Here is a 23569-nt window from a genome sequence, read left to right on the forward strand (position 1 = left end):
CTTAATTCCATTTTCTTTACAAGATGGGAGTCTTTGTAATCTGTATGCCTAGAAATTGGTAGTACTTCATGTACTAATTTCTATCAAAGTCATGTCATACTGCACATCTTAATATCCACTCCCCAAGCACTAGGCATGACATTTAATAGCACTGACTTAGTTCATAGTAAGCTGTCACTTGAGTATGGCATAACAGTCAAAATTCCAGTTGTGAATAAATTCATTTAATAGCAGTTTAGGCAGATAATGTTCTCATCTCCATTCTGTGCTAGTCTGAGGATAAAAGTTAAATCTCTATGTTTTCTTCTGGAACTTCATCACATGCTTCTCAACATTGTTCTGAGGACTGTTTAACCTTCTGCATTGTTATCCTGATCTATTGGTGCATGTGCATTAATTATTGTGTACCTCTCACCTAAATATTGAATTATTGCAGAGGTAATGAAAAATTTGGATTTTGGATTGTTTGGGGGAAGAGGCAAAACAGCGAGGTCATTGGTCTAATCAGATTAGGAAAGGATGGGGAAGGAAGTCGGCTATGCCCTTTCAAAGGAACCATCCCGGCATTTGCCTGGAGTGATTTAGGGAAATAATGGAAAACCTAAATCCGGATGGTCGGGCGTGGGATTGAACCGTTGTCCTCCCAAAAAATTTTGTACCGTTTGCAACATAATTGCCATTTATGAATGCAGAGCCTAGTTCTGTAGTAGTTTCACGAATTTCTTCCCTGTGTTCTCCGTGAAGAATCTACATTCCCCGATTGTGGTATTTCTTCATCTGTGAATGTGATATTTTGTAATGCCAATTTTAACTTGTCCATTTACAATGTGTGAAACTATTTTGAGTTTGCCAATATTTATTAATGTTTGTATATTTAATGGTCCAAGCCTGTATGTGTCACTCCCCACCTCTACAAGTTGGTCTGGGCTGCCCAGAGCACAGAGGTCTAAATGTGTCACTTACGATGATGGATTCATCTGTCGTTGCATGATAGTTTTCATAACGGAAAAAAAATGAAAGAAAATTTTACGCAAAGTGTAAGTGCATAACAGATTAAAGATGTTATTGGTCACTTTCCTTTATGAAGTGTCTAGTAGGAAGTATGGCCACAACCAAATTAGTGGCTTGTGTAGTTATTTACAGTACTGAAGACAGTGAGAAAATAGAGAATGAATTCTTACTAACATTCTGTTTCATTAACTGCAACAGCTTATCATGTCCTCTTTAATAATATTTTCAAGCCTAACTTACAGCATTTTGTGGACCAATCACATGTTGGTGGGCGTTAATAGAATTCTATGTATTTACTGTCTCATCAGTTGTAAATCACTGGCCATTTCTTCAAATATTTCAGATGGAAACCTCAACAAGATATGCATCTGATAGTGCAAGGTAAGTTTTCATAATTCACTGCAGAACTTTTTCAGAAATATAAATTTTTGTTTATTAATTGTGAGATTACTTCAGTTATATTATGCACTACTGTAATGATTCATTAATACTAATCTTTGCAACAACCATTATGTGACTATTCCTAGATAAATAGAGCAAATGTCTGACATCCATACAGGAAAATAAAAGTTCAGGTGGTATATCAGCAGCTGTATTGTGTTTAATGCAGAATGTCACATGAAATCACTGAAATTCAGCAGATTCATCTTGATGGGCACAAGCTAATATCATACTGCAGTAGAACAAGTTAGAAGAAAGGGTGAATGGCTATATATCCAAAAATTGGAGCTGATTTCCAGCCTTTCAGATTAATGAATATAGTGTTGAACACCCCTCTCAATGCGGTGCCACAGTGGTGCTCAGGTAACGCACAAGCTTGTAGTGGTTTACAGGCCACCATCAAGAAGAAACATAAGTAGCTGGTGCCACTTTCAGTAAGGCTGTGAAGACTTCACTGGCGAATCCTCATTATCTTTGTTTCTCCTTCGTCTTGGTGTGTTCCTGAAGGCTGTCTCATTCATTAGACACATTACAGGTGACAAGGTAATGCATAATAGGCAGCTCCAGGTCAACGGGTAGGGTTCTCATGTACCGTCTGATACAGGTCAGGCCCAGAAGCGTGAGTGCCTGAGCTATTACCTTCCCAAATGCCAATTGGTCCCTCTGTCAGGAGTTTGGGGGGTGTGACCCGAGGTGCGAAAATCATTTACAGTGGGTAAATCCCCCTCTGAGGGGGTTCCCAGTTGGAAAGAGCATGCCATTGGAGATGTTGGCAATCATGGGGGATTCTTTTGCAATGTATCAATCGCCATCTTAGCGTGTGTCTACTAAACATAAACAAAAACATAAACAGAATGAGGCTATAGATTTGAAGGCCATCCCAAATGCACCTTGGTTCCTCATGGTATCACGTACTGAAGACAGTCATTTCTTTGCTACCGTTAATGCATGCCTTGTTCTGGAAGTTGTTGCAGTTGGAGGCTCTGAAATTTTTCTCATTTACGAAAAAGATGGATGCAAACTTAATGCCCACATGCACCCCAAAAAAAAAAAAAAATGCTTCAAATGTCTCTGAGCACTATGGGACTTAACATCTATGGTCATCAGTCTCCTAGAACTTAGAACTACTTAAACCTAACTAACCTAAGGGCAGCACACAACACCCAGTCATCACGAGGCAGAGAAAATCCCTGACCCCGCCGGGAATGGAGCCTGGGCACAGGAAGCGAGAACGCTACTGCACGACCATGAGCTGCGGCCTCACATGCACTCATTTACTATCATTTGCCCGAGTAGTTTTTGTCTCAAAGATTAAAGGAGGCTGTGAAGTAATCACAGTCCAACCATACATTCCAAACCAGATGAGTTCATACAAGTGTCAACGTTATAATAAAACATGTATCCGGTCAAAACATGGCCGAGTGTGTTATTTTTGGCAGAGATGCTCACGAGGGCAGGTGTTCGCCTCCTCTCTGCTGTATCAATTGTAATCCCGTGAATATCGCAAGTGTCTTGATGAGCAAGCATCCAGGAGATCTGATTGAAGGACATGAAACCCCACCCTGTCACCTGCAATTGTTAGCTAGTCAAAATCCGTGCATTTTACCATTTGGCATTTACAGTACCATTTTTGCTATGCCGTGCGTAACAGAGGATATGCCCACCAAGACTTCCAACATCAAGTCAGTGTTGCAGTAGTGAAATCACACTGGTCACAATAGCATCCCTGTCTCCTACTACAGCTACGCAACAAGCAATCAGATCTTTAAATTTGGTGGCGAAATCATGTGCTACACAACTGTCAGGCTGAAAGGACAAAAGCAGTACTCCTGCAAAGACTTTCTACAGCTAAAAACATACTCTTCATCTGTCAACTAGAAAGTTCTAAGAACTCTAACAAAAACAAATGGTCTTCTTCCCTGACTTGGAGATCCACTTCAGTGGTGTTGGCATATGTATCCTTACCTGGCTGACCGCCATTTTGCTGGTGCCCACTGCCTACCGATTTTCTGCCGTGGAATTCAGACTGACCCGGGGAGAGTGCCAATATGGTTGTAGATCTCATGGAACAGGATTCACCAGCCTCTTCCCCCTGTAACCATGGATTTTTGAAGGCTGGCTCTCAGCAGCCACCAAGGTGACTAATCTTCATTTGTTCTCTCTTCCCCAATCCCCATTATGACTTCTCCAATGGAAAATTAATGGCATTAGATCCCAGGAGGGATTACAGCTGCTCTTGGAATTGCAGTGTCCGCTTGTTTTCTGCTTCCAAGAAAAAAAATTATCCTTGCAACCCATTTGACCTTTCATGTTTCTTTCTGGTCCTCTGTGACCTTTACCTCCAAGGATAGCATTCCACCTCATGTGGGAGCCATGCTGGCCATCCATCTCATTTAACATGCGACTGCTAGCTGTTGCAGTCAGCATTGCCCTTCCTCATTTCACCTTTTCTCTTTGCAACATCTACATCTCTCCCATAATTTGGTGTTACCAAGTCGGACTTACTCTAGCTCATTGGTCAACTCCCTCACTCTTTTTTGCTGCTAGGCCACTTCACTGCCCACCATCTGCTTTGGGGCTCTTAGAGAACCTGTCCTCTTAGCTGACCTTCTGAATCATCTCTTACCACTAGAGCACCCACGTACCTTTCACGTTCCATGCACATTTCTTACCATTCGGACTTCTCGTTGTGCACTATCAAGCTCGCCTGTCATCTTTGGAATGTGTGATCTTGTAGGACAACTATCCAAGGATTTCCATCCAATAATCCCTAAACAGCTTTTAGAGTTTAGCCAAGAGACAAAATCCAATAATAAGTTAACTTGGCAATACAACTTAAGATCATTTACAAAAACCTGTAAGAATGATTACAGTTGGCACCATAAAATCGGAAAACATTAAGAGCACCAATAAACTAAAAAACATTAATAATAATGGCAACTTGGCATCATAAAATAAGAGAAATTTATTCTGCAAGAACAAATTACAATTGTGCTTTAAACGATTTTACACCTGAGACCAAGATCCAGTAATAATTTAACCTGGCATTGCAATTTAAAATCACTTATATAAAAGAACTTTGAGAAAGATAATGGCACTTGGCACCATAAAATAAAAGAAGCGCAACACACAACCAATAAATATAATAACAAAATAACAATTTGATACAACCAAAGGGCAAGGGGAACTCCCATCACAATCACAGATGACCGAGCTCTCACACTTCAGAGCCGTCCAACAAAAAACGATCCCCGAAATAAGTGGTGAGAGCCCCCCGACATGGCACCCACAACTGCCCATCACTTATACACCTTGGTTATGTTCTGTAACACTCGACAGATAATATCAACACAAGATAAAATTCAAAAATGAAATAACAATATAACATCCCGATAGCACATGATAACCACAGCGTCGTAAACTCAAGTGCTCTTAACATGTGCCAGAAGACAAGACACACAAATCTTAATAAACAAAACAATAAAAGCGAAGCACACATGAATAGACAAACCACAGTCTTAGAAGTGCCATAACAACACCAAACGCGACTATTCCACCAAGTTAATAATAATGCTGTGGCACAAACCAAATTGAAGAGATCGTGTTGTTCAGGTCACAGAAGACCATATATATTAAGCAGAAGTAATTCACTATGCATATACTGTCCAAACCGCCTTCCTTAGGCAGACTTTACCTAACACGTCAAATGCCAAATATACCATACATGAACGCAACTCCGGGCAGGTAACAGCAACCACCTACATGAATTCCTTCAAAAAGGAACATACAGGCACCACCAAAGGTTACGCTGAGCAGACCGGGTGGGTAACGACCCACTCAGCGGTATAAACAGAAGATACTCCAGTTGAGCAAATAAATTAGTACCAATGAATATCGTAATGTGCCTCACACACACACACACACACACACACACACACACACACACACAGCATAAACTTCCAATTACGCTGTCCCACATCAGAATGAAGTTCAGAAACTACAGCTGGAGCTTCCAGCAGAAAATCTGACGAGCCAACCGAGCTCACCCTAACCTGGCAGACGACTCCAAAATTTAGCAACTAGTTGTCTTCGGGCCAGAGTATCACAGGACCCCACCGGACCTCCACATCGGACAGGCAGGCAGAACAAGTACTCCGACGCCAATTAATCACCTCCACATGGCCAGCACAATGGCGAATTGATCCGCCCCAGACCACTCTGCTCATATTGCGAGGTACAACCACCTTAGCGCTAGTCACCAGCAGGTCAGGCAGAGCAAACTTCACATTATGTGCAATATCCAGAACCCGATTACCCTCTCACTTTCCGCCAGCCACTACGAACACACGCCAGCGACATATAGCAAATCACCACCGGAGCGCCACCCGCACTAGAACAGCGAACTATAATCGATAATAGCGCGCGCTCTAAACAAGATCACAGGATAGCAGCGCGCGCTGTATCAACCTGGAATGACCCATTCCCTCTGACACATACTCAAGTGATCACTTCCTGTGTGCTATCCATGCGCTGACTCCTTCCCCACCTGAGTGCAAATCCAATTGGCAAATTTCTACATCTACATTATACTCCTCAAGCCACTTAACGGTGTGTGGCGGTGGGCACTTTACGTGCCACTGTCATTATCTCCCTGTCCTGTTCCAGTCACGTATGGCTCGCAGGAAGGACTGCCGGAAAGCCTCCGTGCGCGCTTGAATCTCTCTAATTCTACATTCGTGATCTCCTCGGGAGGTATAAGTAGGGGGAAGCAATAATATATTCAATACCTCATCCAGTGGTTTATAAACCAACTGTTTTTTGGAGGTACATCGATGATACTTTCATAGTCTGGCCCCATGGAGAAGAAAAGTTAATGGAGTTTTTTCATCATCTTAACTCCATCCATCAGAATATTCGATTTACCATGGAACTAGAGAAAGATGGTGTCCTTCTATTCCTGGATGTTCTGGTTAAACGGAAGAGTGACACTGTTTACCGTAAGCCAACTCAAACTGATTTGTACCTGCATTCTTCCAGTTGCCATCACCCATCCCAAACCATGAGTGTACTTAAAACCCTTGTGCACAGGGCACACACGGTGTCGGATGCAGAGAATTTGCCTTACGAACTTGCACATTTAAGAACGGTGTTCAGGGACAATGGTTATTCGACCCGGCAAATTAACAGGGCCTTCGCAACTAGAGCCAGGAACCGGGAAGTGGATAAAGAAGAGAGTGCGCCAGCCAAGTCTCTAGCTTTTCTTCCCTTTGTTGGTAATATCTTTTTATAAAATAGCAAGGATTCTAAATACTTTCCATCTGAAAGTTGTTTTTCGTCCGCCTTCTAAGATTTCAGATTTGCTGGGTTCGGTGAAGGATGATCTGTTGCTGCGGAAGACGGGAATTTACAAAATACAGTGTCAATGTGGTATGGGCTATATAGGACAGACAACACGTATTGTGGAAGAGCGTTGTACAGAACATCAACGTTGCACTCGTCTACTGCAACCCAGTAAATCTGCAGTTGCGGAACATTGTATTTCTAACGGACATTCAATGGAGTACGACAAAACTTCGATTTTGGCCACAGCAACAACTTTTTGGGACTCCATTATTAAAGAATCCGTTGAAATATGCATTGCTGGAATTTTAATGAACCGGGACAGTGGTTACCAATTGAATAATGCATGGAATCCCGTCATCACAGAAATTCTCTTGAGACGAAGACGCCAGAAGACATCGATACCTGCGGCCAGTGACAATAACGACGGCACCTGAGTTTCGCAGTTCCACCAGCGAGGGCACTTTTGCTGGGCGGTGTGCTCCTTCTGTCTCCGCGACTGCAACGCATGCGCGGCAGTACTATCAGCGCACTATATAAGACGGAACGGAGAACGTCTTCGTCAGTCCTCGTTCGGCTCACCTGAAGATGGCTGGCAGTTGTCCAGCCGAAATATCGTGCGAAGAAGTTTACGACGACCGGCTGCAAGCCCGAAATCTATTTGAACAATTGATTCGCCGGGAAAATTTCAAATTTTACATAAAAGCATGTTCTAAAATTCTAGAGGAGATCGATGTCAGAGAGATATAGGCCTATAGTTTTGCGCTTCTGCTCGATGACCCTTCTTGAAAACTGGGGCTACCTGTGCTCTTTTCCAATCGTTTGGAACCTTCCGTTCCTCTAGAGACTTGCTGTACAGGGCTGTTAGAAGGGGGGCAAGTTCTTTCATGTACTCTGCGTAAAATAGCATTGGTATTCTGTACGGTCCAGTGGACTTTCCTCCGTTGAGTGTATTCAGTTGCTTTTTTATTCCTTGGACACTTATTTCGATGTCTGCTATACTTTCGTTCGTGCGAGGATTTAGAGAAGGAACTGCAGTGCGGTCTTCGTCTGTGAAACAGCTTTAGAGAAAGGTGTTTAGTATTTCAGCTTTACGTGTGTCATCCTCTGTTTCAATGCCATCATCATCCCAAAGTGTCAGGATATGCTTTTTCGATACACTTACTGAATTAACGTAAGACCAGAACTTCCCAGGGGTTTCTGTCAAATCGGTACATAGAATTTTACTTTCGAATTCACTGAACACTTCATGCATAGCCCTCCTTACGCTAACTTTGACACCCTAAGGCCTTTACACAGCTGTGATGACCACGTAAAGTATCTTCCAAATGTTATCCTTATCGCCGAAGAATGTTCCATACTGTGCACTTAAAGTTCACTGTAGTGTGTCCTGGTCTCTGGTGGACTGAGTTATGCAGCGATATGATTCGCTTGCAGAGATATGCACTCCACATTTTGAGCCATCGTCCTGACACATCTGCTAGAGGGCTGGTATCCTCTGTAGTCCGTACATGTGGGGCTTTAGAAGCTGTCTGCCCCATTTACTAGAGGAAGTTTTGAAAGACAAAGTTGTCTCAAGGTTTATATGGTTTGACTTGTCAACACATTTATCGACGAAAACGGGTTGCCTGAATGCTCGTCCTGGGTATCATTGCCTTTGCTATCCCAAGTAACCACATTATGTAATCAGCCAACAGGCGTCTCAGCTCCATTTTCGCCAAGGATTTTACACTCTGTTACAGTTCCACACAAACGTGTCTCCTTTTGTGGCGTCTTCAGCGTCGTTCCTATCTTCTTTTCTCGTCAAGCATGGACAGTGGCTTTCACTTTTCCACTGCCAAAACGTTTTGTATGAATATTTGGCTGCGTAATAAGTTTCTTACACCACCTTCACATCTTGCACCTTTCGTTCTTCCGCTAATATCTGACAGGAAACTTACTTGGTCCTCCCATGTATTCTTACCTGGCTGTACATGGTACCCAGTTCCTCAATGTCCTACATCTCCTAAGTGTTACTTCCAGGGAAGCGGATCAGACCACCCTCCTCCATTTTTTTTAAATGCCATGCCCATTCATAACTAGACTGTGGGTGTTTAGTTCATTCCTCTGCACTTCTGTTCATCATTTGCTGTCTTAACACACTCCACCATCATGGAATATGTTTCACCACTGTTGGCTTTTATGCGAGCACGGCTGAGAGTCTATGCAGAAGATGCTGAAGAACTAGTCATACTGGCAAGATGTCCTCCTCAGTGGATAGGCATGCCGTTTCTCTTTCATGCCTGACCACTCTTCTTATTCCATGACTCCCTTGCCTTCTAGTTTGGGTCATGCCATTCATATCAGTTACCTCGTGGAGTTTACTTTTGGCTTCTGCTTTGCAGCTTAACTTCACAGTACCTGCCATTTTCCTGATGGTTGTGAACCCTTCGCAACCTTGGCTTCATGTAGCAGCCCATATTCATTGTGGACGTCATTTTCTTCACTTTTATAAGCAAGACTCACTATAGGAAAAAATGCATAAATAATATGGACTAATCTGTCGTCAAGGTACAAAATTAATTACTATATTACACTCTACACGAATTTTACTGACTGGCAGTTGGTTCACCAGTTGGTAACTCAAAAATTTTATCAGTATTATGCACCATCACTTGTCCCTCTGAGAAACCTAGTAGCGATCCTATTAAATATTTGTGACTGAAGTCCGCAATGTGTTTTGTTTCTATCTTTGACTTAAACATATTTACGTTTGCCTTACCGAGCGAGGTGGCGCAGTGGTTAGCACACTGGACTCGAATTCGGGAGGACGACGGTTCAATCCCGTCTCCGGCCATCCTGATTTAGGTTTTCCGTGATTTCTCTAAATCGTTTCAGGCAAATTCCAGAATGGTTGCTTTGAAAGGACATGGCCGATTTCCTTCCCAATCCTTCCCTAACCCGAGCTTGCGCTCCATCTCTAATGACCATGTTGTCGACAGTACGTTAAACACTAACCACCACCACCAACGTTTGCCTTCACCTCATACCTCAAATCCCTTAACAAAACGTTTCTAGTGTACATATGAATTGTCGGTGTTGCAAGTGCCAAGAGGTATTGACACAACTTCCCAATTCTCTAAATGCAATTTATTATTAATTCAGTTACGTTACCTATGCTTCCGTATGTTTCCAGCCAGTCAATGCTGTACATCGCTAACCTCTAAACATATATTGGAGGAAAGTAGTTTGCTTTCAATTTAAACCAATTAGTATTAGAGTGAACATAATTACATCGCAGATTCAAATGACGTGAAGACTTGCATACTGCTTGTTTTTATGCAATTTTCAGGAAAAATATCATGCTGAAATATCCTCAGAGATATGAACTGAAGTCATGGTAGCGTCAAACATTGTACATCAGCTGGTTCCTATTGGTGAAGTGACAACACAGTTCTTCAGGTGGCCATAAATCACCAAGAGCTCTATACCCCAAACAACTTCTAAATTGACAGTTCCATGTTTCTTGGATTTCCACATTGTCTTAGGCAATGTATACTTTATAAACACGCTGTAAAATCTAGTGATTTTAAGTTTGCTGACGAGTTTAACCAGATCTGTGTTATTAATCCTTTTTTCCCAGTGTCATTGCTGTGGGCCATTATAGGTTTTTCTCCTTCTTTAGTATACAGTGAACTGAATTCAGTAATGCTTGAAGGTTAGTCCAGTACCCAATTTAAGTTCGAGCAAACATTGCCTTATCAACTACATATTCAGAAATAGCTTGTGCTGCATGAATATCTGTTGTTTGACATACCTGTGTAGCCTTATCAATGAATATTTGCTCTGCAATATGGTGATCTTTGTCTAGTGTAGGCAATGATGTTCACTTTGTATACAATGTCCAATGCATTAAAGCCCTTATCACCATAAGCTAGGTGCTATTTTAATTTTGTTCCAGCTCCACAGAAATTGTATCCAGAGATATACGCTTCTGATGGCAGATTCTCGAGAATACTACCTCCAAGTTTGTTGATACGTTTCGTAGCACTCATGTCACACTACTGCATGGTTTCAGCTTTGCTTTTCGAATTACATAGCAAATTGTGGGTGTTCACCCAGCTGTTGAGCTTTGATGAGAAACTGAGCCATTTCATCAATGCCCTGTTCCTTTGACATCATATGACCCTCTCTATGAGGATCATAATGGGTTCAAAGCTTTCCTATAATTCCTTTGTGACTTCAATAGGTTTGCTCTTAATGGTGAATAGTGCGATTATACTCGTCAATGATTTTTGGCTGTATGTTCAGCCATTTGCACATACATTGAAGATTAAATTGCTTCCACATTCCATTTTTGATGGTCCAGTTGAACCATTTGGCAATACTGGTTTCCAAATATGAGAATGTTGAGTAGTGGTTTATCCCACTTAATTCGAATTCTGCTTTGAAATGTCTATCGTAAAATTCACTTCCATCATATGTCTTCAAGGTTGATGGACAGTCGATTTAGTCCTGTCTGCAACAACTGTTCAGAAACCTCTCAAACCTCCTTCCCTGTCTTTACATTCAAAGGTAAGGACCAAACGAAATTGGACTGTGTCCGTGACTGCGAGAACATACTTGACGCCATTATTTGATTGTAAGTAGTTTTGCATATCCAAGAGATCAGCCTGCCATGCATAATCCATTCCTCATATTATCAGATATATTCTGCATGCAGGTCTGTAAAGCTCATGAACAACTCTCTCCACACTTACTCGATGATGCATAATTTTCGTAGCTCAGGTAAGATTGATAATAATTGTGATCTACAATCTCTTCACCAGCTAAAGTTGTAAACAGTCGTAATCGATCCATGATTCCATTTAGTTACCATAATTTATATATTCTAGACGTAGACTGTTTGGTCTTTCAGGCTAAAACTTCGACTATTTTACCTGCACTAGGGGGAGCTGCTAATGCTGGTTCAGTTAAAATCCTGTATTTGTCGCTCTGAGACTTCCATTCATCCTTTTGGGGTTTCACATGCTTTGGTCGTATGTGATATTGAACCACATGTTTTTGTAGTTTCAGGGTATATTTTTAACAGTCGACATTTTCAAAATTATTAACTGTAACAGTCTAGGCAGTCTTTCAAATTCCTTGTTCCCAATTCTTATTGCCTTCTTCGTTAAACGTATTGAGTGCTTACCTAACAAATACGGTTTTGCCCTGATGACCCCATATATTCTTTCTTAACTCAGCCCTCCTCCTCCTCTTCCTCCTCCTCCTCCTGTTTCTCGTTTCATCCATAGTCCATGACAGCTCTTTCAGCCTGTCAGTTACTGGCTTAAATGTTGCTGAAGGACACTGGTCTCGTTGCAGTTGACCTAACTTTCACGAAAGTAACTTCTGTCAAATCGTCTTCCACACCCCAGTTTTAACATTACACTTCATTGACAACATGCTGCTGCGTACTAATCCATTTTTGAGACAGTTTACAACTTACGTATATTCTGAGACAGTCGGTGGTGATGGGCATGAAGTGCCTTAGCTATCACATTCTTGTTCCACATATGCGTTAGTTTTACATTGACTCCTTCAATTTTCTCGTTGACACACGGGTCATATTGCTGAATTTGAGCAATCAACACCTCAGCATTCATAGCACCTTCCTTGACAAGACATTCAGTTCCATTACTTTAGTGTTGATTACCTCCATTTTTTTTGTCAAACGCACGTGCTTTGCATCCTCTGAATGAATGTGCAACACATGTGTAAATTTGTACATAGTGTACAATATACTGACAGGTGCGTTTTGGTGCATTGCCTTTTTGAAGAATCATTTTGAAGTTTTGACTCTCATTCAGTTTAGTAGTTTCATCTGTAACCAGCAAGCTATACTGAGAGTTACTGCAGCAATCCTCACATATAACGAATTCATTGAGTGCCATGTCAGTTCCTACATCTACTTGGAAAATATGCTTTAAATTCAGATTGTCCTGTTCGATTGTTATAAGGTTGGTGTATCCCAGACCAACAGCTTTGGTATGCTTAAGTATGTCTCACTCGAATAAATTATATTCACTTCCATAAGGCGAGCAAAGCAGAAATGTCGGCGGATATCCTGATTTTCCACAGAGATGTTGCCAAAAATGAATATGCTGTTTGGTTTTACGTTTTCAGGTAGTGGAATATCACTGCTTTTGCTGGCAGTTTAGTATGTTAGTACCTTAACTCCATGCTAAATCTCCTACAGTAGCTGATGTTTTGATTGAAACAGAATTTTTGAAAAATGTATACATACTCTAAGTGGACTCCCACAGGATATTTCAACAGAGTAAAAAGTAATTGTTTTCTGCAGCATGAAACCCCAATAACCAAAGCACCTCTAATATCAGGAAGTAATGGTCCATTCGTCTCGTTCTTCAGGTTTCTACCTTCATCACTGCAGGACCAGTCATTTAAAAACCCTTGTGGTGAGATTGTTTCGTCCACTTGGTTATGGTGTAACTGTTTATTTACATTTAAATGGAGGGGTTTTATAAACACTTGCTTACAGCTGGGTATATAAACAAACTTAAATTAGATCGTAATTCAGTGCCCACATCTGGTACTGATGATTCATACATTTCCACTTCCATCAATGCACAGAATGCATCATGGAGTCGAGCTATGGTAGTTTCCAATGAGTGGAAATTTTGGCAAGCTACCGACAGTAAATTACTTGTAGAATATGTGACTGCCATCTTTGCCAACACTCTAGCTCATCCTGTACCACATTTCATTAAAATGTTAAAAATCAACTCCTGTAGATCTGTGCTCCCTCTGTTGTTAAATATTTTAACAGTACCAACTCTATCCTCTACAGAGATGGTACGATCACCTGGTAACAGTAGGGGAGAACAAACTTTTCTGTGGAACAAGGCTGACATCTGCTTTGTGACATTGCATTGTCAGTGTCATTGATGCAAAGCGAATATTACTTTGTCATCACTAAATCGATGGTTTTCAAGAAATTCCACTAACTAGAACTCCATATTCGATATTACACTGACAGTAACATGCTTATACCCACTGGTATTCAAACAGTAGATTTGATGGAACAGCATTATGTTGACACCAGATGCCTCTTGATGCAACGACTTCACCTTTGTTGGAAGGAAAGCATATAGGGTTCATTAGAATCTTATTTGCTCATTTTTTGTTCGTCAGCATTGATACATAAAATGGCTCACAATGGGCACTTTTGATGCATGACGTGACGTCTTTATCCTTTGATGTTTGTCACAAGTGAGCAAATTATTTATCAATTGCTGTAAGTATATTTTCGCGACATCTACTACTATTATAGTTGTAATGGTATTATTATTGTTAGTGTTATTATTGTTATTTAGCTTCAAATCCCGTATTTTGTGCACATGTGTGTATTTATCAGACACATTTATAAGCTTTATGAACTGTGTGGTCCATAGAACCACTGGCTGAAATGCATCACTCCTTTGTTTTGTGTTACTTGCAGCACTTAGATCGCCCAATCCAGTGGAAGCTCTCATAGTACCAGCAGTAGTACACAGAGTACTGTGAGCTGACATGTTTTCATAAGAAGCGACTTATTTTAAATATTGACTGTGTTCCTTACATTCAACTCCTATACTTCGTATATGTCTGCTTATTTACCATGCCAACTCTGGTATGGACAGATATAGTAATTGCTGTGTTCAGATGTGAATGAAGTTGGTGATTCTTCGCTCACAGCTCCAGGTAGTGTTGTCCACCAATTAGTCCACGGCTGCGGTCACCTTGGGTACTGCCCATACTGAGATTGACCTCTCACTTGGTCCACAGCTCGTGGTTGTGCGGTAGCGTTCTTGCTTCCCGCTCCCGGATTTCTGGGTTCGAATAACGGTGGGGTCAGGGATTTTATCTGCCTCGTGATGACTGGGTGTTGTGTGCCGTCGTTGGTTAGTTAGGTTTAAGTAGTTCTAAGTTCTAGGGGAGTGATGACCATAGATGTTAAGTCCCATAGTGCTCAGAGCCATTTGAACCTCTCACTTGTGGTCGAGTGGGAAGTCATTCCAGCGTTTGGGTGGCAGTGAAAGAATTTCCATGTTGCTGATCGGAGAGCCTGCTCAGTTCGTCTGATGAACAATTTGATTTCTGTCTATGGCTGATGAAATCCATGAGCCAGATGAAGTCGCTTGCCATGTTCCAGAGAAAGCCTCTCAGTGTGCAAGACAGGACAGAGGATAGTATTACTGGTGATTGGAAGCTCCGGTGTTAGGTGTGTAATGGCACCATTCAGAGAAACGACTGTATAGGAGGGGAAGGAATCCAATGTGCATACTGGGAGGACTTTTTACAGGTAAGAAATGGGTGCTTCTGGATGCCATGAAAGACATGGAATAGCCAGCAGTAGGTGGTGGCTCGCGTTGGTGCTGTCAATATGTGCCACATTGGATTGGAAGAGGTTCTCTCAGGTTTCAGGTGACTGGCTAGTAAAGATTGCCAGATGAAGGCAGAGCTCACCATCTGAAGCATCATGGGCGGAACTGAAGGTGGTTCTTTTATACAGAGTGGAGTGAAGTCTGAATCAGATTCCCACACAGTTCTGCAGCTGTGTAGGTTGCAGATTCCCCAACTTGTGTCAGAAGGTAGTGGATTCACGGATTCAGCTAAATGGCTCAGGAGTCAACTACACAAAGGAAGCAGTTCCATGAGAATGCGGATGTGTAGAGGGGACTGGGCTTTTTTTAAAAAATTAGAGGGTCTCAGATAAGTGCAGAAAGTGCTTCAGTTCCAAAGGCTGCAAGTAGAACACCGAAAGAGGGTAGATACAACACATTAAGTATCGTAGCTGTAAATTGTCATAGTTGTATTAGAATAGAACGAGGGCCCAAAGCGCTAACAGAAAGCACTGAATCTCAAATCGTTATAGGTATTTAAATAATTTCAGCTGAAATTTTTTAAGAGACCCAAGCATGTTCACAAATAATAGATGAAATACATTTGATGGTGTAGTGTGCATTGCTATTCGAAGTAGTTTACGTTGTAGTGAAATTTAAGTAGATAGCTCCTGTGAAGTAGTAAGCGTAGCGATCAGTTAAAAGTTTTGATCTGAGATGTCATGGTCTGTCTGTAAAACTACCTCTTCCTGACGTTTCATTGCCTACTGCAGCCAACATCTTCGGAGATGAGTAAACAATGTCTGCAAGGCCATGGATTTCCCGTTTATATAGTGTGCATAGAGGGCACCAACATATGTCACGTGGGGCAGACTATAAGTACACTCCTGGAAATTGAAATAAGAACACCGTGAATTCATTGTCCCAGGAAGGGGAAACTTTATTGACACATTCCTGGGGTCAGATACATCACATGATCACACTGACAGAACCACAGACACATAGACACAGGCAACAGAGCATGCACAATGTCGGCACTAGTACAGTGTATATCCACCTTTCGCAGCAATGCAGGCTGCTATTCTCCCATGGAGACGATCGTAGAGATGCTGGATGTAGTCCTGTGCAACGGCTTGCCATGCCATTTCCACCTGGCGCCTCAGTTGGACCAGCGTACGTGCTGGACGTGCAGACCGCGTCACACGACGCTTCATCCAGTCCCAAACATGCTCAATGGGGGACAGATCCGGAGATCTTGTTGGCCAGGGTAGTTGACTTACACCTTCTAGAGCACGTTGGGTGGCACGGGATACATGCGGACGTGCATTGCCCTGTTGGAACAGAAAGTTCCCTTGCCGGTCTAGGAATGGTAGAACGATGGGTTCGATGACGGTTTGGATGTACCGTTCACTATTCAGTGTCCCCTCGACGATCACCAGAGGTGTACGGCCAGTGTAGGAGATCGCTCCCCACACCATGATGCCGGGTGTTGGCCCTGTGTGCCTCGGTCGTATGCAGTGCTGATTGTGGCGCTCACCTGCACGACGCCAAACACGCATACGACCATCATTGGCACCAAGGAAGAAGCGACTCTCATCGCTGAAGACGACACGTCTCCATTCGTCCCTCCATTCACGCCTGTCGCGACACCACTGGAGGCGGGCTGCACGATGTTGGGGCGTGAGCGGAATACGGCCTAACGGTGTGCGGGACCGTAGCCCAGCTTCATGGAGACGGTTGCGAATGGTCCTCGCCGATACCCCAGGAGCAACAGTGCCCCTAATTTGCTGGGAAGTGGCGGTGCGGTCCCCTACGGCACTGCGTAGGATCCTACGGTCTTGGCGTGCATCCTTGCGTCGCTGCGGTCCGGTCCCAGGTCGACGGGCACGTGCACCTTCCGCCGACCACTGGCGACAAAATCGATGTACTGTGGAGACCTCACGCCCCACGTGTTGAGCAATTCGGCGATACGTCCACCCGGCCTCCCGCATGCCCACTGTACGCCCTCTCTCAAAGTCCGTCAACTGCACATACGGTTCACGTCTACGCTGTCACGGCATGCTACCAGTGTTAAAGACTGCGATGGAGCTCCGTATGCCACGGCAAACTGGCTGACACTGACGGCGGCGGTGCACAAATGCTGCGCAGCTAGCGCCATTCGACGGCCAACACCGCGGTTCCTGGTGTTTCCGCTGTGCCGTGCGTGTGATCATTGCTTGTACAGCCCTCTCGCAGTGTCCGGAGCAAGTATGGTGGGTCTGACACACTGGTGTCAATGTGTTCTTTTTTCCATTTCCAGGACTGTATATCTCTGACTAACATAATTATTCTTGAATGAATGTAATCGATCGTCACATCGTTGGAACAAATTAGACCACAATATCCTGTCTAACTTTAAACCGTCCCCTTTTGTCTTGAAATCATTGTGGTGTTCCAGAATTTCTATAGCTTTCCTATACATACGTGCATAGTAATCGATGTTCTGGCTAACATGCTTGTCTCACTAAATTTTATTTCATGACCACCTGTCTTAAAAATATGTTTCGGTACAGCTCATTTGTCGGTATATCCCAGTCTACAGTTCCTTTTGTGTTCGGTTGGCCAAAACTTTCCCAATGCAAAACGTAGTATTGTGAATACATGGAAGGAAAAACTTTTCCAGCTGACAGTTGTTGCTGAATGTTGTCACATACTTTTCTTCTGGCATGAAGTGCTCGCTCGATGTCATTGTCGGCGTATCCATTTTTCTTGACAGCCATTCACAAATGATTTAGATCAACTTGAAAATAAACTTACTAGCTCTGTCCACCATTGTTTTAATGACACCCCTCTTCTTCATGGGGTGATGGTTCGAATGCTTATGGAGGCGATAGTCGATGTGTGTTTCTTTTGTATACACCTTATGCCCTAGAATCCCATTGCCTGTTTAATTGCTGATACGTCCAAACAATTTAGTTGCCATTTCTCTGTTTCTCCATAGTAAATTGCATCTTTGGGTTAATACTATTCAGATTCACCAAGAAACCGTACAGTTCCTCTCTACTGTGATTCCATATCACAAAAGTCCCATCCACGTACCGACACCACTTTCAAGGATTTTTTCTGCCCGACTGCAGCCCTTACTGTTCAAAAAATTCCATGAAAACATTAGCAACAGCTGGACTCAGAGCGCTGCCCATGGCCATGCCTTCTGTTTGTTCGTGAAACTCATTATCATACTGGAAATAAATCATGGACGGCCACCGGTGGCCGAGTGGTTCTAGGCGCTTCAGTCTGGAACCGCGGGACCGCAGGATCGAATCCTGCCTTGGGCATGGATGTGTGTGATGTCCTTAGGTTAGTTAGGTTTATGTAGTTCTAAGTTCTAGCGGACTGATGACCTGAGATGTTAAGTCCCATAGTGCTCAGAGCCACATAAATCAAGGACATGCAATGTTGGGACCTCCATAGCCTGGCAGCCAGTCATTGACTCACTGCTGCCCCCAGTTGGTAACGAAACGTCAGGAAGTAGTAGTTTTACAGATTGACCATGGCCTCTCAGGCCATATTTTTAACTAATGGGGATGCTGACTGTGAAAGCCTATACAGTGTGATAAGTACAGGTGGAGCTTACACCTACAAACTGGAATAAATTAAGAAGTTCCCTTCACCAATGCTCTTACTTGGATGAAACATGCTGAACAGTTCAAAGAAAACTTGTCATTTGAAATAGGTATGCCACTCGTAGAATTAGAGTTTGTGGGGACTTTGGTCTACCCTCGATATATTGGCGAAAATACAATGTCAGTGGCAGGCATAAAACGTCGTTGAAAACCGAACTAAATGGTGTGTCTGAAAATTATTTTGCATAGTGAGTCCAGAAACGCACTGAAAGTGTAAATGGTTGAGAAAACATCTTTGACGTCTTAATAACCATGGCCAAACATGGAGCGTAACAGGTACAGGGATTAGTGACCACAATGTTGTTGAGCCATGAAAAGTTCACAAGAGTGAATACTGTAACATCAAAACTCACCAAAATAAACGCATAATACATGCCCTTGAAAAGCAGATAAAAATTCACTTGACACATACCAGAGAGAGAGTTTCCACTCCTTCAGATAAGTCTCTCTAAACATAGTCCAGATGTGGTTTAAAGTAAAATAAGTAATAACTGAGAGATACATATCAAATAAGTTAATAAGTGGTACTGACACACAACAGGTCAGACCAGTGTTTCAGAAGCAATGAAATACACATGGCAAATTTAAAAGAATGCAAAATCTACAGGATTGGCGAAGTTTTACAGAAGCTCGAAATTTAGTGCAAACTTCAATGAGAGGCCTTTAATAGTTTCCAGAACGACACTCTGTGTCGAAATCTGGCAGAAAACCCAAAGAAATTCTGGTTGTATGTAAAGTATACAATTGACAAGGTGCATTAATACCTTCACTGTACGATAACAATGGTAAAGTTATTGACGACAGTGCTACTAAAGCGAGTTACTGAAGACGGATTTTATAAATTCCTTCACAGGAAAAACAAAGTATTCCAGAATTCTAATTAAGAATAACTGCCTATATGAGTAACTTAGAAGTGGGTATCCTAAATGTGTTGGAGTAGCTTAACACTTAAGAAAGGAAATGCCTCTGGGGCAGACTGTACACCACTCACATTAAGAAAGGCAATGCCTCTGGGGCAGACTGTACACCAGCCAGGTTCCTTTCAGAATATGCTGATACAATAGCTCCATACTTAGCAGTCATATGCAACTCTTCAACTGCAGAAAGATCAGTACCCAAAGACAGGAAAGTAGCACAAATTAGACCGCAGCCCAAGAAAGGAAATGCGAGTAATCCGATGAAATGCCCACCCATACTACTAACGTCACTTTGCAGTGGGATTTTGGAAAATATAATCTGTTTGAACATTGTGAATGACCTTCAAGATATCATTTATGGACACATTCGGAGAACATAATTCTTGTGAAACACAACAAGCTCTTTATTCTCGCAAAGTAAAGACTGATTTGGGCAGATGACATCACATTGATTCCATATTTTTTGTTTTACAGAAATCTCTTGACTCTATTCCTCAGAAGTGATTACTGATTACGTTGTGTGCTCCTAGAGTATCACCTAGTTGTTTGCACTTATTCGTGATTTTGTACTAGGAAGGCAACAGTTAATAATATCTGACAGAAAGTCATCGAAGTAATGTCTTTAAATGTGAACATTTTTAGCTTAGGCTTTACCATGACTGTTACTGACATTAAATGAAACAACAAGTTCACTTTTACCACTCACCGTTTTATGTATTTCCACGACGCGTTTCGAAGGTTTAAACCTCCATCATCGGGTGGATTTGCATAAGTAAGTATTTCATTTGTGTGTGTGTGTTGTGTTAGGATTTTTGGAGGAACTTGTGACACTGCCTAGTGGAGAAAGAAGACACTATTTCAGAATATGGTTTAGGATTACTTTTGACAAAAAAATTAAACTAATATCTAATGGTAAACGTCAAATAAGTAAACTACAGTACCTTCAGTGGTCACAGGTTCCTTTTGCTGTCTTAATACATCACATGTATACTGCCATATTTGTAAACAAATATGGCGTCAGAAATCAGCTGGGTGTAAGGATCGTATAGCAGAAGAGAAGGCATAATCGCAAAGTGCAAAGAGTATACATCGTAAAAACATTATTACAGAATAATTGCTTTAAGCATTTGGCGGTGTTTGTTTTGAGGTGTCAAATGTATGTGTGTGTACTTCAGGTGGCATATAAATCCAATTCTCACAAGTTAAAACTGCTAAACATTCATACTCGTTTATACAATTGTGCAGTGTGGCGTGGGACATCAAAGAAATTTAAAGAATAGCAGCTGTTTTTGTATTATCACGAAATCGGAGAGAGTGCTATGGATACGACACATGAAATGGGATGGCGTTTTTCGCTAGAGCCAGAGGTTTTCGTGAAATTTCAAACACGAATTTTGTCGTCAGAGTTCGATACAGTTTTGTTGGCGCCCATCTATGTACGGAGAAATTACCATCATAGTAAAGTACGAGAAATCAGAGCTCATTTGGAAATACACTCCTGGAAATTGAAATAAGAACACCGTGAATTCATTGTCCCAGGAAGGGGAAACTTTATTGACACATTCCTGGGGTCAGATACATCACATGATCACACTTACAGAACCACAGGCACATAGACACAGGCAACAGAGCATGCACAATGTCGGCACTAGTACAGTGTATATCCACCTTTCGCAGCAATGCAGGCTGCTATTCTCCCATGGAGACGATCGTAGAGATGCTGGATGTAGTCCTGTGGAACAGCTTGCCATGCCATTTCCACATGGCGCCTCAGTTGGACCAGCATTCGTGCTGGACGTGCAGACCGCGTGAGACGACGCTTTATCCAGTCCCAAACATGCTCAATGGGGGACACATCCGGAGATCTTGCTGGCCAGGGTAGTTGATTTACACCTTCTAGAGCACGTTGGGTGGCACGGGATACATGCGGACGTGCATTGTCCTGTTGGAACAGCAAGTTCCCTTCCTGGTCTAGGAATGGTAGAACGATGGGTTCGATGACGGTTTGGATGTACCGTTCACTATTCAGTGTCCCCTCGACGATCACCAGAGGTGTACGGCCAGTGTAGGAGATCGCTCCCCACACCATGATGCCGGGTGTTGGCTCTGTGTGCCTCGGTCGTATGCAGTCCTGATTGTGGCACTCACCTGCACGGCGCCAAACACGCATACGACCATCATTGGCACCAAGGCAGAAGCGACTCTCATCGCTGAAGACGACACGTCTCCATACGTCCCTCCATTCACGCCTGTCGCGACACCACTGGAGGCGGGCTGCACGATGTTGGGGCGTGAGCGGAAGACGGCCTAACGGTGTGCGGGACCGTAGCCCAGCTTCATGGAGACGGTTGCGAATGGTCCTCGCCGATACCCCAGGAGCAAGTGTCCTTAATTTGCTGGGAAGTGGCGGTGTGGTCCCCTACGGCACTGCGTAGGATCCTACGGTCTTGGCGTGCATCCTTGCGTCGCTGCGGTCCGGTCCCAGGTCGACGGGCACGTGCACCTTCCGCCGACCACTGGCGACAACATCGATGTACTGTGGAGACCTCACGCCCCACTTGTTGAGCAATTCGGCGGTACGTCCACCCGGCCTGCCGCATGCTCACTAAACGCCCTCGCTCAAAGTCCGTCAGTTGCACATACGGTTCACGTCCACGCTGTCATGGCATGCTACCAGTGTTAAAGACTGCGATGAAGCTCCGTATGCCACGGCAAACTGGCTCACACTGACGGCGGCGGTGCACAAATTCTGCGCAGCTAGCGCCATTCGACGGCCAACACCGCGGTTCCTGGTGTGTCCGCTGTGCCGTGCATGTGATCATTGCTTGTACAGCCCTCTCGCAGTGTCCGGAGCAAGTATGGTGGGTCTGACACACCGGTGTCAATATGTTCTTTTTTCCATTTCCAGGAGTGTATGTAACCCTGCACGCAGTGAGAGTGGAATACAAGAGAAGTAAATTAAAAATTATGGTTTGATGCCCATCTGCCAGGCCCTTAATCGCGAATTGCAGAGTTATCATGTAGATATAAATCAACAGGCATCATCGTCATCATATATATATGCTTGTGGGCTTAGGACGTTTAGGTGGTGTGGCTGATAATTGTCTCAGAGCCACTTGCTCGTCACATATTTACTGACACTGTTCTCGTTACATTTTCTGGAATACCATAGCAACAACAGCAAATTGCGTCAATATCTTCATCATCAGCACTCCCGTTACAGTGTACCATGGACAAAAAGTTAATTAACTGAATATAGAAAATCTAATGCTTAGCAGTGAGATTTCTTTTTTGTTTTTAATATGTACAGTTGATGTCTTAATCAGTCATTGTCAAGATGCAAATGCTGAGAGTGCTGTGCATAGATGGTTCAAAAGAAAGAAGAACCTCCTCCTGAAACAATAGTAATAAAACATAATGAGAGTTACAGGTAGACCAGTTTTTAAACGTTTCTTGTATGGACAGGTATTTTAAACAGTTCAAACATATGCAACACTTCATACATGTTAATTGCAGTAACGTTATACGACATAATGGGCTCAGAGATGAGAGGTGCACGGGGCAAAGTGTGCTGCATGATAGTTGGAGCGCTGGCCATGGGAGTGGAGGTGTTCATGGCTGGATGCTTATGCTTATAACAGTGAATATGCATTTGAACTGTACTGAAGTCTTGGTCCTGTGCATGCAGAGCCGAGGGCACTTCAAACAGGAGCTGCTACATCTACAAGTAGCAGAAGCACAGGGAGGAGGCACAAGGGTCTTCTTATCCCTCTCCTTCCCCCCTCCCCTCCCATATCTCCTTTCCATCCTGTGCACTGCAGGCACTAGTTCA

At 43.0% G+C, this 23569-nt stretch overlaps 1 protein-coding gene across 3 annotated transcripts in view; it reads left to right on the forward strand.

The window, feature by feature from the left end:
• LOC126302903 (zinc finger protein 492-like) overlaps nucleotides 1-23569 on the forward strand; it is a 95823-nt gene that overhangs the window by 57325 nt on the left and 14929 nt on the right. For all 3 annotated transcript variants that reach the window (XM_049991757.1, XM_049991759.1, XM_049991758.1), the window contains exon 6: nucleotides 1355-1392. In XM_049991757.1, coding sequence (XP_049847714.1) covers nucleotides 1355-1392 — 38 coding nt within the window. The remainder of the gene's footprint in view (nucleotides 1-1354; nucleotides 1393-23569) is intronic.

This window comes from Schistocerca gregaria, unplaced genomic scaffold (genome assembly GCF_023897955.1).
Source record: "Schistocerca gregaria isolate iqSchGreg1 unplaced genomic scaffold, iqSchGreg1.2 ptg000180l, whole genome shotgun sequence".
Classification (NCBI taxonomy): domain Eukaryota; kingdom Metazoa; phylum Arthropoda; class Insecta; order Orthoptera; family Acrididae; genus Schistocerca; species Schistocerca gregaria.